Genomic DNA, 18532 nt, shown 5'->3' with positions numbered 1-18532 from the left:
TGCCGAGCAAAGTTTCTCCAGATTCACAAAAAAAGGAGACCACCCTACTCTCCTCCCCTCACACCCCATTCTCCTTCCTGCCATCATTGTCTGTCAGACTCAAATCAGACGGCCACACCTTAATTGCTGACCCTACGACCAAAGACATTGTACTGCATGTGGACTTTCCTGCCATAGAACACAGACCAATGATTTCTGACCAGCCCTCAGCCTGTAGTCCATTGCGTTATGTTTCATAAAGTTACTGAACACGGATAAAGTATTGGTGGGACACAGAATCAGAAGTTTTATGAAACATGTTTCGAAACAACTTAGAAAAGAACACATAGGCCTAGTTGATCCCATGATTCCCATCATTCATAGATGACCCTGCTGGTCATCTATGAACATTTGAACATCTTGGCCATGTTCTGTTATATTCTCCACCTGGCACAGCCAGAAGAGGACTGGCCACCCCTCATAGCCTGGTTCGTTTCTAGGTTTCTTCCTAGTTTCTGGCCTTTCTAGTGAGTATTTCCTAGCCACTGTGCTTCTACACCTGCATTGCTTGCTGTTTGGGGTTTTAGGCTGGGTTCCTGTAAAGCACTTTGAGATAACAGCTGATGTAAGAAGGGCTTTCTAAATGCATTTGACTAGACATGCTGCTTGTTTCCCAATTATTACTCTGGCCCAAGAATTGCAATGGTTAACATTCACATGGATCACCATTTGTGCTTTACAGTTCAGATATTTCATATTACACAGACAGTCACAGACACAGCGAATAAGTGTAGGTAGCTTACTGGCTTGCTTGTAATAGGCTTATGTAGGCTAGCTATTGTATTCAAATACAAAAGCCTCCTTCTCATTTTTTTCATACGAGGCACTGTGTTCCTGACCTTCATGTTTAAAATAGAGAAGTCTAACCGAGGCAAGAGGTGTGGTTTAGTTAGTAAATGGTTTCACATCATATCATCTTTGTGCTGTAATTTGATACTTAGGCACTGAAGACAAAGGGATTAGAGTCTCTACCTGGGCTTTACACATGTTTCTAGATGGACGAAATCAAGGACAACTTGTTTTGAATACAAATATGTCAAAATCAAGACAAGAAAGAACTACAATTGGCAACAGCATTAATGATAAAAAAGATTGTTGTTTTTGAATGTAGGGAATGCTTGCAGTCACACAAAGGAACTGCATTCATCAACGCGCACTTCAAGCACGTTCTTAGAATAGGCTATTGCTTACATTAAACACCATTAATATGTCAAATGTAATTCATGAGAGAAAATAACAATGTTAATATCCCTAAAATACTTTCAATTTAAATAATTTAATGTTATCACATGAACACTTTCTTTCTGCTTTACATCAGACTGCACGCTTTACATTTTCAACCAATTAGGAGAAGGACAGCTGGGAGGAGCTTGATAATCGGGCTCAAATTCGGAAGATTGACAACAATCTGTCCAATAAGAACCGCTTTAGCGTGTTTGTTACTTTAGATTGTCCAATTACGTTTTAGATCGACGGTCTTCATTCTAACTAATGGACTACAGTTGAGCCTAACAGATGTCGCTGGTGTTCATAACTCTCTCCTCAGCGTGTCATTGAAACAGGCTTATATCACTGCCATACACATCAAACTAAGTATTTATTTCGGAAGTATATTATACCCTTAAATTAAACTAGCTATGGCTGATACCGCAGTAGAGACGACCACAACCACCGAGATTTCAGCAAAGGTGAGTTTGATTAATTTGACTAGCTAACAACTTTACTCTTCAGCTAAGCCTGCATTACCAGCTAGCTAACTTGAGCTGTAATAGCAAGCTGCAGTAGCCAGCCGTGTAATAATAACCAAGTAGCTAGCTAACATTAATGTTAGTCACTGTCAATGGCTGAAACATAGTATGTACTTCTCAAACATTTAGTTAGCTTTTTAACCTATTCAATAACTTTCTTTAGCTCCATTAGTAGTACTACATTGATTACTGCGTTGTTTTGATTTTGCAAGAAAGAACTTTCACTGTACTTCAGCACGTGACATTTAACTTCAACTATTGGCGACTTGGCCTGTGACTAACTTTCCTAACCAGCTAGTTTTATCGTCACATTTGCAATGTGGCTACTGTAGCAAGTTTAAGTTATTACTAGTTAGTAAACGTTAGCTAAAAAGCACCTCAAATTGAATGCGCTCGAGCTACACTGTTGCGCGATGGCGGGAAGGGATAACGTTAATCTTTCACAGTGCGAGAGGAGTGTGCACGCTTATCTTTCTCGTAGGGAACAGCGATGCTAGTTCCCGATGCCTTCCGTTGTGTGCACTTTGGCAGTGGTCGGGCATGCGCCGCTAGTAAATACTGGAGATATGTAGAAAGGTTACTACAATTTTAACCATCCGAATTAAAGATGGCGACGAGTATATGGCCACATCGTGGTGGACATGCTTCAGTTGTGTCAGTGAGACAACCAAGAATAACATATTTTTAGGAGCTTAAAGAGAAGAAAGAGGTTACCGAGGAGGTGATGGTGGAGAAGAAGGAGAACGGCAGTGGGGACGTACCTGGCAATGAAACAGTGAGTTGATGCCGAAGTTTATTTCCTTGGGAGCCTCATGGCCTTTTGTCTTGGCGCCATCATCATACAGGTGTCTCTAGACTCAGCCCCAACTACCCCACCCCCACTCCCTACTCTTTGTTTATTTTGTGAAATGGCACAAATGTTTCTTAAGACATGTGTTGGACGTCATTGCATTCCCTTTCCTTATTCTCAGGGGGAATTAAGTATAAACTGCAACATGTGCCCTGTTTTAACTCTGAAGCGTGTTGGCTGGTACTCTTGGGTTAACTTTTTCAGAATACTTTTCTCAAAGAAATTCCTTATCACTCATGCATACAATTAACCCACATTTATGTGAAATATTAAAGTTTGTCATTATTTGATTCCTTCCCTCTAGCACACAAATGGTGCAGAGGAGACAAATGGTGCAAAGGAGAAGACAAATGGTGCAATTCATTCTGAAGTAACTCCAGAGGTTGAAGAGGATGGTAAATTCATGTCCCTCTTTGGACTAACAGCTGGATAAAAAAAAAAGAATGTTTAATGGTTATTTGATACATGTGAGGTGCTTGAAGCCCATGTTTTTACTTCATATATGAATGTGATTGCAGGAGAGGGAGAGGATGCAGAAGAAGATGCAGAAGAAGCTGCTGATGAGGAGGTTGACCACCCTGTGAAGCGCCCAGCTGAGGAGGAGGTACAGTTTTGTCCGATTTTAAAACCGTCAATATACAATAGTCTCAGTAAAAGTTGAGCCATCTTTATTACTGTTTTATATCTGGCCACTAAGTTCTCTCCTCACTTAAAAAATGTTTATGTTTGCCCTCAGGAACAAGGGGAAACAAAAAAACAGAAAACAGAAAACGATGACTCAAAGGAAGCTGAAGTGGAGGCCTAGAACACTCCGCCTGTACCCTTCCGCAGCTCTGTCTACATGACGTTGTCAACTTCACCTTGTAGAGCTTGTGCTTTATGTATGTTTTACAGATTTTGTTTGCCCCCAAGATATTACATTGCACTGGAGTCCTTAAACATAGTGGCCTCCTCCCTTTTTTTATAAGATGTTATTTATTGGTTTCTTACGCAAAAAAAACTTGTGCAAATAGGATCCATGCTGTTTTATCAGTATGTTAGTTTGTGTCTGTATGAGTTAAGCACATTCTCTACGTTGTTACTGCTGACCAGTTGATTCAGGCAGGCAGCTGCACCCTTCTCCACATTTTCAAGGTGACCTCAGACTCACTAAAGACCAAAGATAAGTTTTAAGCAGGGGCTAATGGACTATTGTTAGCATTATTAGTTCAGGCTTTTTTAATACCTTTTGTTTAGTGCTGCTGCTAGTAGTTAATCCTTTGTCTGACTGATCTGTTAACACAACAATGGCACAAATAAAAGAACACCTCCGTGATCAAAGATGGCTTGATCCTGTTTAGGGGTCTGGCTTCTGCAATGTTAATTACCCCCTGTTAATTCTTAAGGCGTTGGTCATATGTTTTGTATGCATTTTAAAACAAGTTTGTACCCAAGATACTGTTTTTCTGTTTTATTTTCAGTTATTTTTTGTCTGGTTGACTCAAATTGTCTACAATGGTCTTTATCAGAACAACATTCCCAACCTAGTGTTCTTTCTCTTCTAGTGCAGTTATATTTCATGATTGCTTTGGCCACTGCTTTGTATATTCTGGTTGTTGATGATTAAATAAGTCAGTCTTGTCTTTTTAACCATGGTGTTTTGTTTTTGCATACGCTGTAGTTAAATGTGCTGGATATTTCACCTCTGTTTAAAGGGCAATTCTGCCACTTTTCAACCTCTTATTCTTGATCTCCAGTGCCATACTAGTGTCTCCATGGTCTGCGGTTAAGGTCCTAAAAAGCGCTTCTCGGTGACATCGCAGGGTAGATTTCAAAGTAAAAAATTTAAATGTCAAACCCTGCCACGAGTTTCTAGCCATAGAGGATATTTTCTTACTCCCCACGTCACTACGAATCTCAGGGTTTTAAAAATCATTGCTTTAACTTTATCGGGTCGAATTTTGTAACTTTTTTCTACAAAACAGTAATGCGCTGTTAAACACATGTAGACACTGGTATTGTGCTGGAGATAATGAAAATGAGGTTAGTGGTGGAATTGCCATGTAAGATGCTTTACACTTGTTAACACCAAATTACAATTGTGCCTAACACTAGTGTTAACAATGAAATAAGGGATGCTTTCAGTTAAAACAGTCCTAGCCATGTAAAGTATCTGATGTCAGTTGACTTAAGGCATAAGACTGAATATGGATGGGAGTAATTCCCAAGATGATTTTGTAACTGGGAAAGGGGTGATTCTTGTCATCTGGATTTTGGCTTCTTTTTTTTCTCCATAGAACTACACTACACGTCAATCAATTGAAGTTGTTGCAGTTTAGACCCATCTAGTGGTGTAAACTGGTACTGTAGGTCAATTCAGGGTAGAATTGATTTTTGAGAATCGTTTTTATTTGATAGAACCCCCATGTGGATAGAGGTTTTCTGATAATGACCAGTTATGAAGATTACATAGCTGTAAATCTAATACCAATATTTTAAAAGGAAATTAAGCCTAAAGTACACATATGCATAATTATCTGCATAGAGGAGACCTCTAAGATGTGTGAAGTTCTATGATAGTGAGCTTAATAAAAAAGGACAATAGCCCAAAAAGTAAAAATTATCATTTTAATTGAACTCAACCCTAAAGTAGCTGTTACAGTAATACAGTTAATATTGGAATTAAGGATGAAGAACATCAGAAAACACTTTATTGTAAAATACTAGAAATGTTGTGTTGAATTGAAGCAAGTTGCAACAGCATGATGATCCATACAGTTGCTGTTTTCTCAAAAGAAACCAGTCAGAAACATGACATCATCATGGCACGTGTTCAGTCTGTTATGGAGGCTTTAGTGGTAGACCCTGATCAACATTCCGCTGAGGCATCGGCTCTAGATGACTCATGACAGTGGGGTGTTTCACGGTGGTGGGCATTTTAGTGAAACTTACAAATGAAGTTGAACGCAGGCATGAGTTATTGATAACAATTCATTAAAAAAAATGCCCCGAAACAGTCTCGGTGTCAACTAAGTGATGTTCAAGGTAAGCAATGGCGAGCAAGTTTTTTTAGCCTGTCATAGATTTTCTCAATTGAAAAGTAATTATGATTTCACCAATGTTTTATAATTGGCTGATTACATGAAATGTTATTTGAGCTGTTTATAATCAAATGAATTGAGTGAATAAATGCAGCAGCGTGTGATGAGACTGGATAACTAACCCAAATGTGAGAGGGTCACCAGTGAGCCAGTTTGGGTCGTGTGGTGAAACAAGCCTAAACCTTAACTAAAGCATGCGCCTTAGCGGTGAAAATAAGCACTTGCTGTTGGCAAATATGAACCCAAAAGTCTTCCCTCTCAAAGTTGTCCAGCGCCATCTTAAGTATAGTTCACATGCATCTTCCTGAATTCTTTCTCGCCACCAAAACAACAGATTTGTTGTTCTTCTTTTTTGTTCGGTTTCCGATGGAATGCCGAATCACACCCCAGTTTCAACTTCTCTTCCTGGTAATGACAAGAATCACTGTCATTACAACAGTCACGCCAGGAGCAAGGTGACAGGACAGAGTGATGTCCATGGCTTAGTAAAGGGTCCATCTCTGTGTGTATGTTTGTAAACGCATTAGTGAGTGTCAAGTCAAAATGGTAATAAATAATGACCATAATAATCTGAGTGCCTTGTGTGAAAGATGTAAAACCTCAGAGGCACAGTTTGGCTCTTTATTGTTCACATAGTACAAACTACATTGAGTGAGGGTGGTCCTATGGCTTGCATGTGTGTGTAAATGTACTGTAGATATGCTACTGTGCTTACATGAATTCAGGGCTTCAAGCAAAAGGTCATTGGTGACACATTCAGACAGTCCCTAAGCCTGCCTACAGTGGGATGATAGTGTGCTGACAGAGAAACAGGCAGGTAGACATTCCCTCGGACATCAGACCAAAACAGAAGATGCAGGGCATTGAGGCTACAGCGCATGCATATATTAGGCGAGGCCAAAACAATTAACCCCTTCAAAGATTGTTACATTTTTTTCCTGATGTCCTGGGGAATAGGAGCTGTAGGGCCTTAATTATTTAGGCACGCACAAAATTAACATAAGTGCCGCTTTTTAGTGGAAATTATGGGAGAGAAATACATGGACACACTATAACACACTGACGCCGCAGAACAGTGGCCTCTGTCAGTCTAAGCTCTAAGAGGAGCTATGCTAAGTAGTGCGAGAGAGTACAGTACTGTATGTGCTTTGCAGAGAGACAGAGTGTGTAGGCTATACGCGGTGTGCGTTGTGACAGAAGGCTGCAGTGTGATAGTGTGTAGTGCAGTGTGAGACAGGGGGGGGGGGGGGGGGGGGTCTAAATGTGCACCAGTAGTGGCTGGGCCTCACTTTCGGAAGGCTCACCCTCAGGGGGGGGCAGGTGGTACACCACGCAGAGGGAGGAGTACAGACAGCCCACGAATGACATCGCGCTAGAAAAGTACATCACTCCCTGGGCCCCGCCCACCAGCGAGGTCAGAGGTCCCATCGCCACGGAGACTATGATCTGAGCTAGGAAGTACTGGCAGCTGAGCAGAGAGATGTCCACCCCCATCCCTCTCCTGGTCCCTTCCTCTGACGAGCCACAGAACTACACAAACGGAGAGAGATGGCACATGTATGATTGATACTGTGAACACTTTTACAACAAACACATTTTTACAAATAAATCTATAAAGACACAGTACTGTGCTATATCAAAACACTTGACCAGTACTGTATAAAATACTTTCACAAAAACCCAATTCAGAACATTATATAATATGTTCACATTTCTGTGTTGTATTCAGTGTATACCCATTCATATTCACTAACCTGTGGGCTCTGGTAGTATTCACACAGCAGAGAGTAAGGCAGTGTGCACAGAGAGGAGAAGAGCACCCCGTAGGTGACACAGAGCGACAGCACCACATAGAGGTTGGTGGAGAGTGTAGCAAGGCCCGTGCCAAGGCCAAACGCCAGGTAGGCAAAGAAATAGAGAGAGCGGAGGGAAAAACGCTCCTCCAGCTTCTCCAGTATGGCTATGAATAGAAACAAGAGGAGAGGAAGATAACAGAAGGGGAAAGCCTGTAAAACAACTATATCTGATAAAGAATCTAAATGATGGCTGTTGTGTGAGGTGTGTGTTCTATTTCTGTGTTTTTGTGAGTGTGGAATGTTGAGTGGATTTACACTTGCTACCAGACTGAATAATCCGCTGAACATGCTCAACAGTGACGATGCGGCAGTTAGCCAGAGCCTTCCTCCTTCCTCCGTCAGTCCATAAGGTCCCACTGGCCACGGACAGTGGCCTCGGACAGTTAGTATCACTGATATTTGGCAGTCTCTGCAATGTATATAGGCTCACAGTACTTGGCCTCCATTTTGCAGGCCTACCTAAGACTTAAGCAAAGTAACTGGCTAGGTATGGTTCTTTTTCAGCTGTAATAGGCAGCATAGCTGTTTGGAAAACAGGGTGTTTTCTGTATCCTTAAGTGTCCATGCATACAAAGACCTTTGAAATGTTTGAATCCTTCTTGAAAGTAATGTGATTTGTGGATTCAAATAAAGTATTTAAAAATGTGTTTTTCTTTTTTTGTTTATGAGTGTACTGGTGTGTGTGCGTAGGACTCACCTGAGTAAAAGGCAGCACTGAATGCATAGATGCACATGCCCCAGCAGCCCATGCTGACCCCAGCATTGTAGCGTTGGTAGGCCTCAGAGTCATGGGGTGCTCTGGGGTCTCCCTCAAACACTACCTCCCCCATGAAGTCAGTGTAGAACAGCAGCATGCCCTCAAAGGACAGCCAACCTATAGGATCAAGACAGGGTGGCAGATGGCTCATGTTTACATAGACATACTCACACAGCTTCCACTGGAGTACAGATAGGTTAAAATCATCAGTGATGATGTCACCGCAACCTTAGTGGGCGTACAGACAATAAAACACAAGCACATGAGTGACAAGACTCTCACCCAAGAAATGGTTAGTGCATAGGCTGCGCAGTGACGGAGGCATCCTGTAGATGGCGATACACAGTAGCCTCATTGACATCTGTGAATCTGCTGTCTCCACATTTTCACTCAGGTCACTCTCATAGCGCACCCCATTCAGCAGAATGTTTGCCACCTTTATTACAGGAGGAAGAAGAATCAGAAACATTAATTATCTCAACATGATGATTTGTTAAACTAATCAGAGGAATTAAACTCCAGGCTGACCTGCTGACTGAAGGTCACGGTTCTTCTGCGGCCATTTTCCAGCCCTTCACTCTGGATCACCATTGGCTCCTCCACAAGCGCAAGGCTCTGAGGGCGCTTCAGGATACCAGCGGACGAACCTCGATGGGACCCTGCCTCCATCTGAGCCTCCCCGGCCTGAGCCCCGGCCTGGGATCCTGCCCCAGCCAGGGCTGCTGTCCCAGCCACGGTTAGTGCTCCAGCCTGGGCTACTGCTCCAGACTGTGACCCAGTTCCAGGTTGAGATCCCTGGGGAGGTGGGGTGTCCCCTGGAGGCAGTGGTCGGGCTGCAGTGTCCTGGTCAAGGGGCTGTGGAGATGGCTGTCCGGTGTAGCAGTCGATGAGCACACTGTCTATATAGGAGGTTCCCAGGGATGAGGCGAACTCATTGATGCCAGTGAGAGAGTTATCCCGACTGATAAAGCTGCCATATTTAGGAGTAAGGGGGCTGAGGGGGGAGATGGGGCTGGTGAGGCCGGCACAGAGGCGTGCATTGGCACTACAGGAGTGTGCCATGGGGTTAGGGTTTGAGGGGCAGGGTTCAGAGAACTGGTAGCTATAAAGCCTCTCCTCTGCCTCTTCCTCCTCCAATCCCAGGCTTGCCCCCGGAGGGACGGGGGGAGAGGGAGGCAGAGGGAGGATGGGGCTCTTTAGAGAGTTTTTAGAGTTCTTCTGAGGCTGTGTCTTTGGCAGGGGCCGCTCGGGGATGCTGTTGAGGGTCATGCACGTGGCAATGACTAATGTGACACTGGTGAACATGTAGATGACTCGAAGTTGACCTCCCATTGACCTCCCAAACTCAGTGTGGTCCCAGTTAATTCCACCCACGATGTACCCGAATCCACCACCCAGGCCTGCATAGATTGAGTGGGACATAATCATCATAGAACTGGTCATCATATCAGTGACATTGATTATGCTATCACATCTTAAACTTATTTTATATGTTATGTTTAACTCTACATTGTCAGAAGTGTTTTATATGTACATTTTACTGTCTCACCTACCAGTGGTGAGTGTTATAGCCAGCCAGTAGTGTATAGCGTTCTAGTGACCAGTAGTTAGTGCATACAGTGCTCTCTAACCTGCCAGCAGTGCGTGAATATTGAGGCCACGGTCCTGGTCCTCTGGCAGGCACACGTCCATCATGTAGGCGTGGCTGGGATTATCTGCCGAGTCCGCACAGAAGTCCATCAGAACCACTCCACAAATAGTTAGTATGATGCCCCACTTGTGATTGGTTGCTGTGTCTGCCACCGCAGCTCCAATGTCTCGCCCATTCAGCACCATTGTCAAACCAAGCAGAGCTCCTATAAAGTTAAAACAGAGAACTCCACTTCAGGACTACAATATTAGTTAAAAACAGGAACAGAGTTTCACCAGAGGAGGGAGAGCCTTGCAATACAGAATATTCCTTACCAATAGCCAAGGCTAAAATAAACGGTCTCCGACGGCCAAAGTGGGATGTACAACGATCACTCCAAGCTCCTAGGAGAGGCTGGACCAGGAATCCTAAAAACCATGAGGAGAAATTAGAAGGATTTAGTGGCACTCAAATGGGCAATGCTGATGGGAACAGCAATATAATCTAACTCTACTATTCAAAGCACAGTTATGCATTATCTTTATCTAATCAAACAGGACTTTCTGTATCTACTTCATCTCTCCCTGCCACTTCATTACCCAATATAGGACTGATGAACCACACCAGGCTGTAGAACTCTTCGGGCAGACCCATCTGTAGCAGGACAGGGGTGACATAGGCCGTCTCCATGGCGTAGCTGAACTCAATGCCAAACAGGACACAGCCGTTGAAGAGCAGCTCAGGGAAGGTGCGGCGAGGGGGCATCTCACTGAGGTCCAGCTGATCTAGGGGGCAGGGGGTGTTGGGCGGGGGGGGTGGGGACGGTCTTATAAGCTTCCGCCGCTTCGGGTGTCTCTGGAAGTTGTTGGCACGGTGACTCAGGAGGCGTGTGGTAGACGATGGGAAGCTGACAGTCTTGGGCATGGAGCTCCTCCAGAGGCCATCATTTGTGGCACCCAATGACCTCTCTGATGACCTCCCTCCTGGGCTGGCCAACAGGGGGTCACTGGGGGTGCCCATTCCTGGAGATGACATCACTCTGCTGGGCCCAGTTTACTCTGGACACACTAGGAGATTCTCATTCATAGATCAAAATGCAATCACATTAAAGTCCAAAAGATAAATGTACCATTGTATGAGGAGGAAGACTTTACTGGAAGGATGTAAGGAGGCAAATCAATAACAGAATTGCAGTAATTACATCCATAAAGTATTAGTAGCTTGGCAAGCTACTTTTAGAGGACACTCAAGGTAACATCTGCTCATATGGCTAGTACTGTAAAACAGGAGAGGAATAGTAGACACCAAGGTAACCGGCGGTAAGGCCACTGCCAGCCTATGATGGCACTATACTCCTCATGGGCAAGACGCACTGCAACAAATGTGCATGTTGATGGTGATGTGCACAAAACCCATGTGCTCTAGTACAGCAGTGTGGTATGCGGCATCGTCTCTTTTTCCGTTTAGATTTTTTTTATGGGTGTATTTTGCCCATGTTACAAGCTAATCGGATGCGTAGGTGCTATAAAAAGCCATTGGCACAAATCGTCTCAAATAATACGTTTTAACATGCAAGGCTACACATTATTTATTTGTGAAACACACGTCCTTAAACATTAAACATGTTTGGCATGTGACTACGGCTTGATAGGTCTGGTTTGTCATCATTTATTTTCCAATTGTCATCGACGTTATGCTCGTTGACTTGAAAACATTTTTGTTCTCGAGTCAAGGTGAAGATTATACAATCGAATTAACACATGGTCTTAGACGGGGCAGAGCGTGCAAATTGAAACGTTAAAGAAATTACCTTATCACCGTTTCTCTGTCATTTATTTCAGTTTTCTCTGTTGGTAAACAAGTCAATCATATTTATGATTTAGAATATTTACGTTGGATGAGAGAAATGTGTTTGTTTTTTCCTTAGATGCAGTCATCTCCCTTCTTTATCCTCCGTCCCTTTTCCTTCCCGTCCCTCAACCGTGACGTCACCATCACCCCTCCTGTTCCCTGCGCTTGGTTCTTGGTAGACCTGCAGCCTCAGCACCAATACATATGAAGTTAGCGTCATCCATATTTAAAGGCCCAGTGCAGTCAAAAACATGACTGTGTTAAATATATCCACACTATGAGGTTGGAAGAATGGCACTGGAGGGGATGGATGCCGTTTTATGGCCTACTAAGCAATTGTGCTATTTTGTGTGTTTTTCCGTGTTGTTTGTAGCTTATTTTGTACATCATGTTTATGCTACCGTCTCTTATGACCAAAAAGAGCTTCTGGATAGCAGAAGAGCGATTACTCACCTCGAAAGGGACAAATATTTTTTCTTTAATGAGTCTGACCCAAAGGATATAATGTTGCTCCCGGACAAAGGCCAAATCCTCATCATTCGCATGAAGAAAATAAGTAAATACAGGGGCCTCAGGTCAGGGTGCCTTGTGAGAATTTGTCAGTGAGTGGGTAACCCGCTTCTACCATCATTCTATTGGCCAATGTGCAATCACTGGAGAATAAACTGGATGAGCTCGGTTCGAGACTATCCTACCAACGGGACATTAAAAACTGTAATATCTTGTATTTTACAGAGTGGTTGCTGAACGACAACACGGATAATATACAGTTGTCTGGTTTTTCCGTGCATCTGCAAGACAGAACAGCTACGTTCGGTAAGACAAGGTGTGGGGGTGTGTGTTTATTTGTCAATAACAGCTGGTGCGCGATGTTTAATATTAAGGTAGTCTCGAGGTATTTCTTGCCTGAGGTAGAGTACCTCATGATAAGCTGTAGACCACACAATATACCAAGAGAGTTTTATATTTTTCGTAGCTGTCTATTTACCTCCACAAACCGACGCTTGCACAAAGACCGCACTCAACAAGCTTTTAAAGCCATAAGCAAACAAGAAAATGCTCATCCAGAAGCAGTGCTCCTAGTGACCGGGGACATTATAATGCAGGGAAAATGAAATCCACTTTACCTAATTTCTACCAGAATGTCACATGTGCAACCAGAGGAGGAGAAAAATAAACAAAAAACTCTAGATCACCTTTACTCCACACACAGATGCGTACAACGCTATCCATCACCCCCCATTTGGCAAATCTGACCTTAATTCTATCCTCCTGATTCCTGCTTACAAGCAAAAACTAAAGCAGGTGACTCAGTGACACACTTAATACGGAAGCGGTTAGATGACGCGGATGCTATGCTACAGGACTGTTTTGCTAGCACAGACTGGAATATGTGCCGAGATTCATCCAATGGCATTGAGGAACAGTGGCGTAAAGTTCTTAAGTAAAAATACTTTAAAGTACTACTTAAGTCGGGTTTTTTTGGTATCTGTACTTTGCTATTTATATTTTTGGCAACTTTTACTAAACTACATTCCTAAAGAAATAATGCACTTTCTACTCCATACATTTTCCCTCACACCCAAAAGTACTCATTACATTTTGATAGGAAAGTGGTCCAATTCACACACTTATCAAGAGAACATCCCTGGTCATCCCTACAGCCTCTGATCTGGCGGACTCACTAAACACAAATGCTTCGATTGTAAATTAGTGTTGGAGTGTTCCCCTGGATATCCCTCAATAAAAATTGTGCTCTCTGGTTTGCTTAATATAAGGGGAGTTGAAATGATTTATACTTTTGATACTTAAGTACATTTTAGCAATTTTATTTACTTTGATACTTAAGTATATTTAAAACCCGAATACATAGACTTTTACTCAAGTAATATTTTACTACTTTACTACTATTGCGTGACTTTTACTTGAGTCATTTTCTATTAAGGTATCGTTACTTTTACTCAAGTATGACTATTGAGTACTTTTTCCCACCACAGTTGGAGTATTTTATTTTATCTTTAATTAACTAGGCAGGTCAGTTAAGAACTAATTCTTATTTTCAATGACGGCCTAGGAACATTGCGTTAATTGCCTTGTTCAGGGGCAGAACAACAGATTTTTACCTTGTCAGCTCGGGGATTCGATCTTGCAACCTTTCAGTTACTAGTCCAACACTAACCACTAGGCTACCTGCCGCCCCTTGAGGAGTATACCACCTCAGCTTCATCAATAAGTTAATTGATGACATCGTCCCCACAGTGACCATACGTACATATCCCAACCAGAAGTCATGGATCACAGGCAACACCAACACCGAGCTAAAGGCTAGAGCTGCCTCTTTCAAAGAGCGGGACACTAATCCGGACGCTTATAAGAAGTCCCGCTATGCCCTCAGATGAACCATCAAACAGGAAAAGTGTCAATACAGGACTAACATTGAATCATACTATACTGGCTCTGACACTCGTCGGATATGGCAGAGCTCGCAAACTATTACGGACTACAAAGGAAAATCCAGCCACCTGCTGCCCAGTGATGCGAGTCTACCAGATGGGCTAATTGCCTTTTATGCTCAAGTGAGAGCACCAGCTGTTCCGGATGACTGTGCGATCACGCTGTCTGTAGCCGATGGGAGCAAGGCCTTTAAACAGGTCAACATTCACAAGGCTGCGGAGTCAGACAGATTAACAGGACGTGTACTCAGAGCATGCGCGGACCAATTGGCAAGTGTCTACACTGACATTTTCAACCTCTCGAATGACCGAGTCTGTAATACCTACATGTTTCAAGCAGACCACCATAGTCCCTGTGCCCAAGAAATCGACGGTAACCTGCCTAAATGATTACCGCCCCGTCGCACTCACGTCAGTAGCCATGAAGTGCTTTGAAAGGCTGGTCATGGCTCACAACAGCCTCCTCCCGGACACCCTAGACCCACTCCAATTCGCATACCACCCCAACAGATGACACAATCTCAAATTGCACGACCCTATCCCACCTGGACAAAAGGAACACCTATGTGAGAATGCTGTTCATTGACTACAGCTCAGTGTTCAACACCATAATGCCCACAAAGCTCATCACTACTCCAACAAGCCTGGGACTTAACACCTCCCTCTACAACTGGATCCTGACGGGCCACCCCCAGGTGGTAAGGATAGGCAACAACACATCTGCCACACTGATCCTCAACACGGGGGCCCCCTCCTGTACTCCCTGTTCGCCCACAACTGCGTGGCCACACACAACAACATCATTAAGTTTGCTGACGACAACGGTGGTAGGCCTGATCACCAACAACGATGAGACAGCCTATTGGGATGAGATCAGAGACCTGGCATCGTGGTACAAGGACAACAATCTCTCAATGTGAGCAAGACAAATTAGATGATCGTGGACTACAGGAAAAGGAGGGCCCGAACAAGCCCCCTATTCACATCGACAGGGCTGTTGTGGAGCGGGTCGAGATTTTCAAGTTCCTTGGTGTCCACATCACCAACAAACTATCATGGTCCAAACACACCAAGACAGTTGTGAAGAGGGCACGACAACACCTTATCCCCCTCAGGAGACTGAAAATATTTGGCATTGGTCCCCAGATCCTCAAAAAGTTCTACAGCTGCACCATCGAGAGCACCCTGACCAGTTACATAACCGCCTGTTATGGCAACTGCTCAGCGTCTGACCATAAGGAGCTACAGAGGGTAGTGCGTACAGCCCAGTACATCACTGGGGCCAAGCTTCCTGCCCTCCAGGACCTTTATACTAGGTGATATCAGAGGAAGGCTCCAAAAATGGTCAAGGACTCCAGTCACAGACTCCAGTCATAGACTGTTCTCTCTGCTACTGCACGGCAAGCGGTACCAGAGCACCAAGTCTTGGTCCAAAAGGCTCCTTAACAGCTTCTACCCCCAAGCCATGAGACTGCGGAACAATTAATCAAATGGCCACCTGGACCATTTGCATTGCCCCCCTCCCCCTTTGTTTTTACACTGCTGCTACTTGCAGTTTATTATCTATACATAGCCACTTTACCCCTACCTACACTACTGTTCAAAGGTTTGGGGTCACTTAGAAATGTCCTTGTTTCTGAAAGAAAAAAACTATTTGTTTGTCTATTAAAATAACATCAAATTGATCAGAAATACAGTGTAGACATTGTTAATGTTGTAAATGACTATTGTAGCTGGAAATGGCTGATTTTGAATGGAATATCTACATAGGCGTACAGAGGCCCATTATCAGCAACTATCACTCCTGTGTTCCAATGGCACGTTGTGTTAACTAATCCAAGTTTATCATTTTAAAAAAGGCTAATTGATCATTAGAAAACCCTTTTGCAATTATGTTAGCACAGCTGAAAACTGTTGTCCTGATTAAAGAAGTAATAAAACTGACCTTCTTTAGACTAGTTGAGTATCTGGAGCGATTACAGGCTCAAAATGGCCAGAAACAAAGAACTTTCTTCTGAAACTCGTCACTCTATTCTTGTTCTAAGAAATTAAGGCTATTCCATGCACGAAATTGCCAAGAATCTGAAGATCTCGTAGAACGCTGTGTACTACTCCCTTCACAGAACAGCACAAACTGTCTCTAACCAGAATAGAAAGGTGTGGGAGGTCCCGGTGCACAACTGAGCAAGAGGACAAGTACATTAGAGTGTCTAGTTTGAGAAACAGATGCCTCACAAGTCCTCAACTTGGTGTTTTGCTGGCCAGTCTAGTTCATAGTTCTGTCCTTCACGCTCATACCATTCCCCGACAGTCCTAGCAAAATTATTGCTTGAGAAATTGCTCTTTGCTGTGCTATTGTCGTTTCTTTTGTGTAATATTTCAATTGAAAACAATAGCAGTAAGGTACTTAACTGTTACCCAGAAATTATTTTATATTGAGATAAAAACAGCTGCATTGGACCTTTAAAATTATTGCCAACAATAACTAATAGTTAAAAGCAGTACCGCTATGTCGACCATTTACCATACAAATAAGCCTGGGCTCAGACTACCTAGACAAACCTCTGCATTTGGTTTTTGTGGTGTCCAGACAGTTTTAGCCCAATACGCAAGGGAGTTTCATAGAAATGCTCTCTGGTAGAAGTACAGTAGCCTAGTAGTATAGTAACCATAATGAGCAACATGAAAGCTGATGCCAATACTGTCTCCTCCTGTTAATCTTTGATCTCACCAACATTTCATAATAGAACACTTGCCACACCTTTGTTAACTTATGCAACTTGTAAACCCCAGCCCCTATCGAAGCACAAGGTCTCATAACACCAGGCTCAGAGTTTCTATCTACAAGCCATCAGACTGCTGAACACTTGAACTGGACTGACAACCTGCTCTGATTCTCAGCAAATTAGCACACATGCACTCAACTCACACTACCACCCACCACAGACATGCACTACATCCACGCACACACATCTGCTGCTACCAAACTCTTATTGAGTACCACAGTATGAGTCATAATACCCATAAAACCTAGCGGTAAAACCCAGAAATGGTTCCAATCATTTTTCCACCATTCATTTTTCCATAGGGGATTTTAGAACTACTGCATTTAAGGTCTGTGTTTCGTGTAGGCTTACTCTGGCTTGATGTTTTGATAACCATGCAAACTCTCTCGGGCAAGGAAACTTTTAACAATACATTTGCCTGTAATTGCCCCCCCCCCAAAAAAAGTAATACTAATTAGCCGCTAATGTAGCTATCATACAGAACTACACATCCTGTCCCAAGCTTTGATGTAATCACTCAAGGTGCAGGGTGGGGAAAAAAACTCCACATTTCTCCATGCAAACTCTCATCGACAAGCTTTAAGTAACCTAACAAGTAAATGATAGCCTTTGTTTGTGTAAATAATTGATAGGGATACAGCTAGCTAAATATCGCCTGGTGGGCTAGCAAGTTAGGTACCTTGGTTGGCTAGTTGGCTACATTAGCTAATGTTGTACTCTATCTCACCATGGGGTAGTCGGACTTTCCCAATAGGCATATTCGATAGCATGTTAGCGCTAACGTTAAATATTCCTGCCCTGGTGGACTAGTTAGCATGTCACCATCCGTGGTGTCTGGGGGAAACTTTGACTACACGAATGATGAGCTAATGTAACTACCTAGCTAAACATTACCTAAATATTCCTGCCCTGGTGGGCTAACATTAGCTAGCATGTTACCACATGGCAAAGTTTGACTACACGAAAGGTGAGCAAAAGTTAACTGGCTAGCTCACAAAGGACTTGTGGGCTCAATGGTTTCCCATTCAAAACAAATGCCTTTGTTCCAGGAGTGCATCTGTTGTACATGGCTAATATGTGTGAAGTCAGTTATGCATGTCAGCAGGGATGGAAATCAGGCTAGTACTTTTCAGACTGGAATAGGAGACAATGTGCCAAATTAGCCTGACACAGCAGTGAAATTTTGCATTTCTAAACATTGCATGCCACAGATTTAGGACCTGAATGTTACCGGGGCTGGAGGAAATCGTAGTCTGCTGGCCAGTACATCTCAGGCTTTTTCAGAGGATCCCCTATTGCTGTTGGTCCTTCTCAGTGACCTCATGGTTAAGGGTTGTAACTTTCCTCTTTAGAATCAGAAGTACAACCATATACTGTAGCTAATTGCAATACTTACCCTAGACTGATCATTTTTCCATTCCAGCAGAAATGTCCCAGCCACATAGTTGTCATGTCTACTCCCACTCCTCCTCGTTGTTGCCA

General features: G+C 43.2%; 2 protein-coding genes across 6 annotated transcripts; one reads left to right on the top strand and one right to left on the bottom strand.

Annotated features, from left to right (window-relative positions):
• The first annotated feature begins 959 nt into the window (after window positions 1–959).
• On the top strand, window positions 960–4266 carry si:ch211-222l21.1 (uncharacterized). The gene is made up of 5 exons (XM_021609397.3): window positions 960–1727; window positions 2476–2562; window positions 2942–3032; window positions 3156–3241; window positions 3374–4266. Exons 1-5 carry the CDS (start codon window positions 1677–1679, stop codon window positions 3440–3442), a joined length of 384 nt encoding a protein of 127 aa, XP_021465072.1. The 5' UTR covers window positions 960–1676; the 3' UTR covers window positions 3443–4266.
• A 964-nt stretch (window positions 4267–5230) lies between these two features.
• Window positions 5231–18532, bottom strand: slc45a1 (solute carrier family 45 member 1). 5 transcript variants are annotated; one of them, XM_090240908.1, is made up of 10 exons: window positions 11771–11985; window positions 10560–11027; window positions 10296–10388; window positions 9962–10186; window positions 8859–9730; window positions 8613–8766; window positions 8271–8447; window positions 7472–7677; window positions 7022–7247; window positions 5231–6122 (listed from the first exon to the last, which is right to left on the bottom strand). In XM_090240908.1, the coding sequence occupies exons 2-10, from the start codon at window positions 10993–10995 to the stop codon at window positions 6097–6099; spliced, it is 2415 nt and encodes an 804-aa protein (XP_090097034.1). In that variant the 5' UTR covers window positions 10996–11027; window positions 11771–11985; the 3' UTR covers window positions 5231–6096. The 5 variants fall into 5 exon arrangements, with proteins under 5 accessions (XP_090097034.1, XP_090097033.1, XP_021465069.1 ...); XM_090240907.1 differs by having other exon boundaries at window positions 7007–7247; window positions 11771–11965; XM_021609394.3 differs by lacking the exons at window positions 5231–6122; window positions 11771–11985 and adding an exon at window positions 18447–18532 and having other exon boundaries at window positions 6975–7247.

The sequence above is a fragment of the Oncorhynchus mykiss genome, chromosome 7 (assembly GCF_057628025.1).
Source record: "Oncorhynchus mykiss isolate SJ-2025 chromosome 7, ASM5762802v1, whole genome shotgun sequence".
NCBI classification, from domain to species: Eukaryota; Metazoa; Chordata; class Actinopteri; order Salmoniformes; family Salmonidae; genus Oncorhynchus; species Oncorhynchus mykiss.
The sequence above is the reverse complement of the archived record's forward strand: the minus strand, read 5'-3'. Positions and strand labels throughout refer to the sequence as shown.

Coding starts and splice junctions, on each gene's coding strand:
- si:ch211-222l21.1 (XM_021609397.3), top strand. CDS start 1,677: ATGGCTGATACCGCAGTAGAGACGACCACAACCACCGAGATTTCAGCA. Junction 1,728..2,475: donor CCACCGAGATTTCAGCAAAG/GTGAGTTTGATT, acceptor ACATATTTTTAG/GAGCTTAAAGAGAAGAAAGA. Junction 3,242..3,373: donor AGCGCCCAGCTGAGGAGGAG/GTACAGTTTTGT, acceptor GTTTGCCCTCAG/GAACAAGGGGAAACAAAAAA.
- slc45a1 (XM_021609394.3), bottom strand. CDS start 10,995: ATGTCATCTCCAGGAATGGGCACCCCCAGTGACCCCCTGTTGGCCAGC. Junction 8,767..8,858: donor CCGTGACCTTCAGTCAGCAG/GTCAGCCTGGAG, acceptor CCTGTAATAAAG/GTGGCAAACATTCTGCTGAA. Junction 7,678..8,270: donor CAGTGCTGCCTTTTACTCAG/GTGAGTCCTACG, acceptor TTCTATTCATAG/CCATACTGGAGAAGCTGGAG.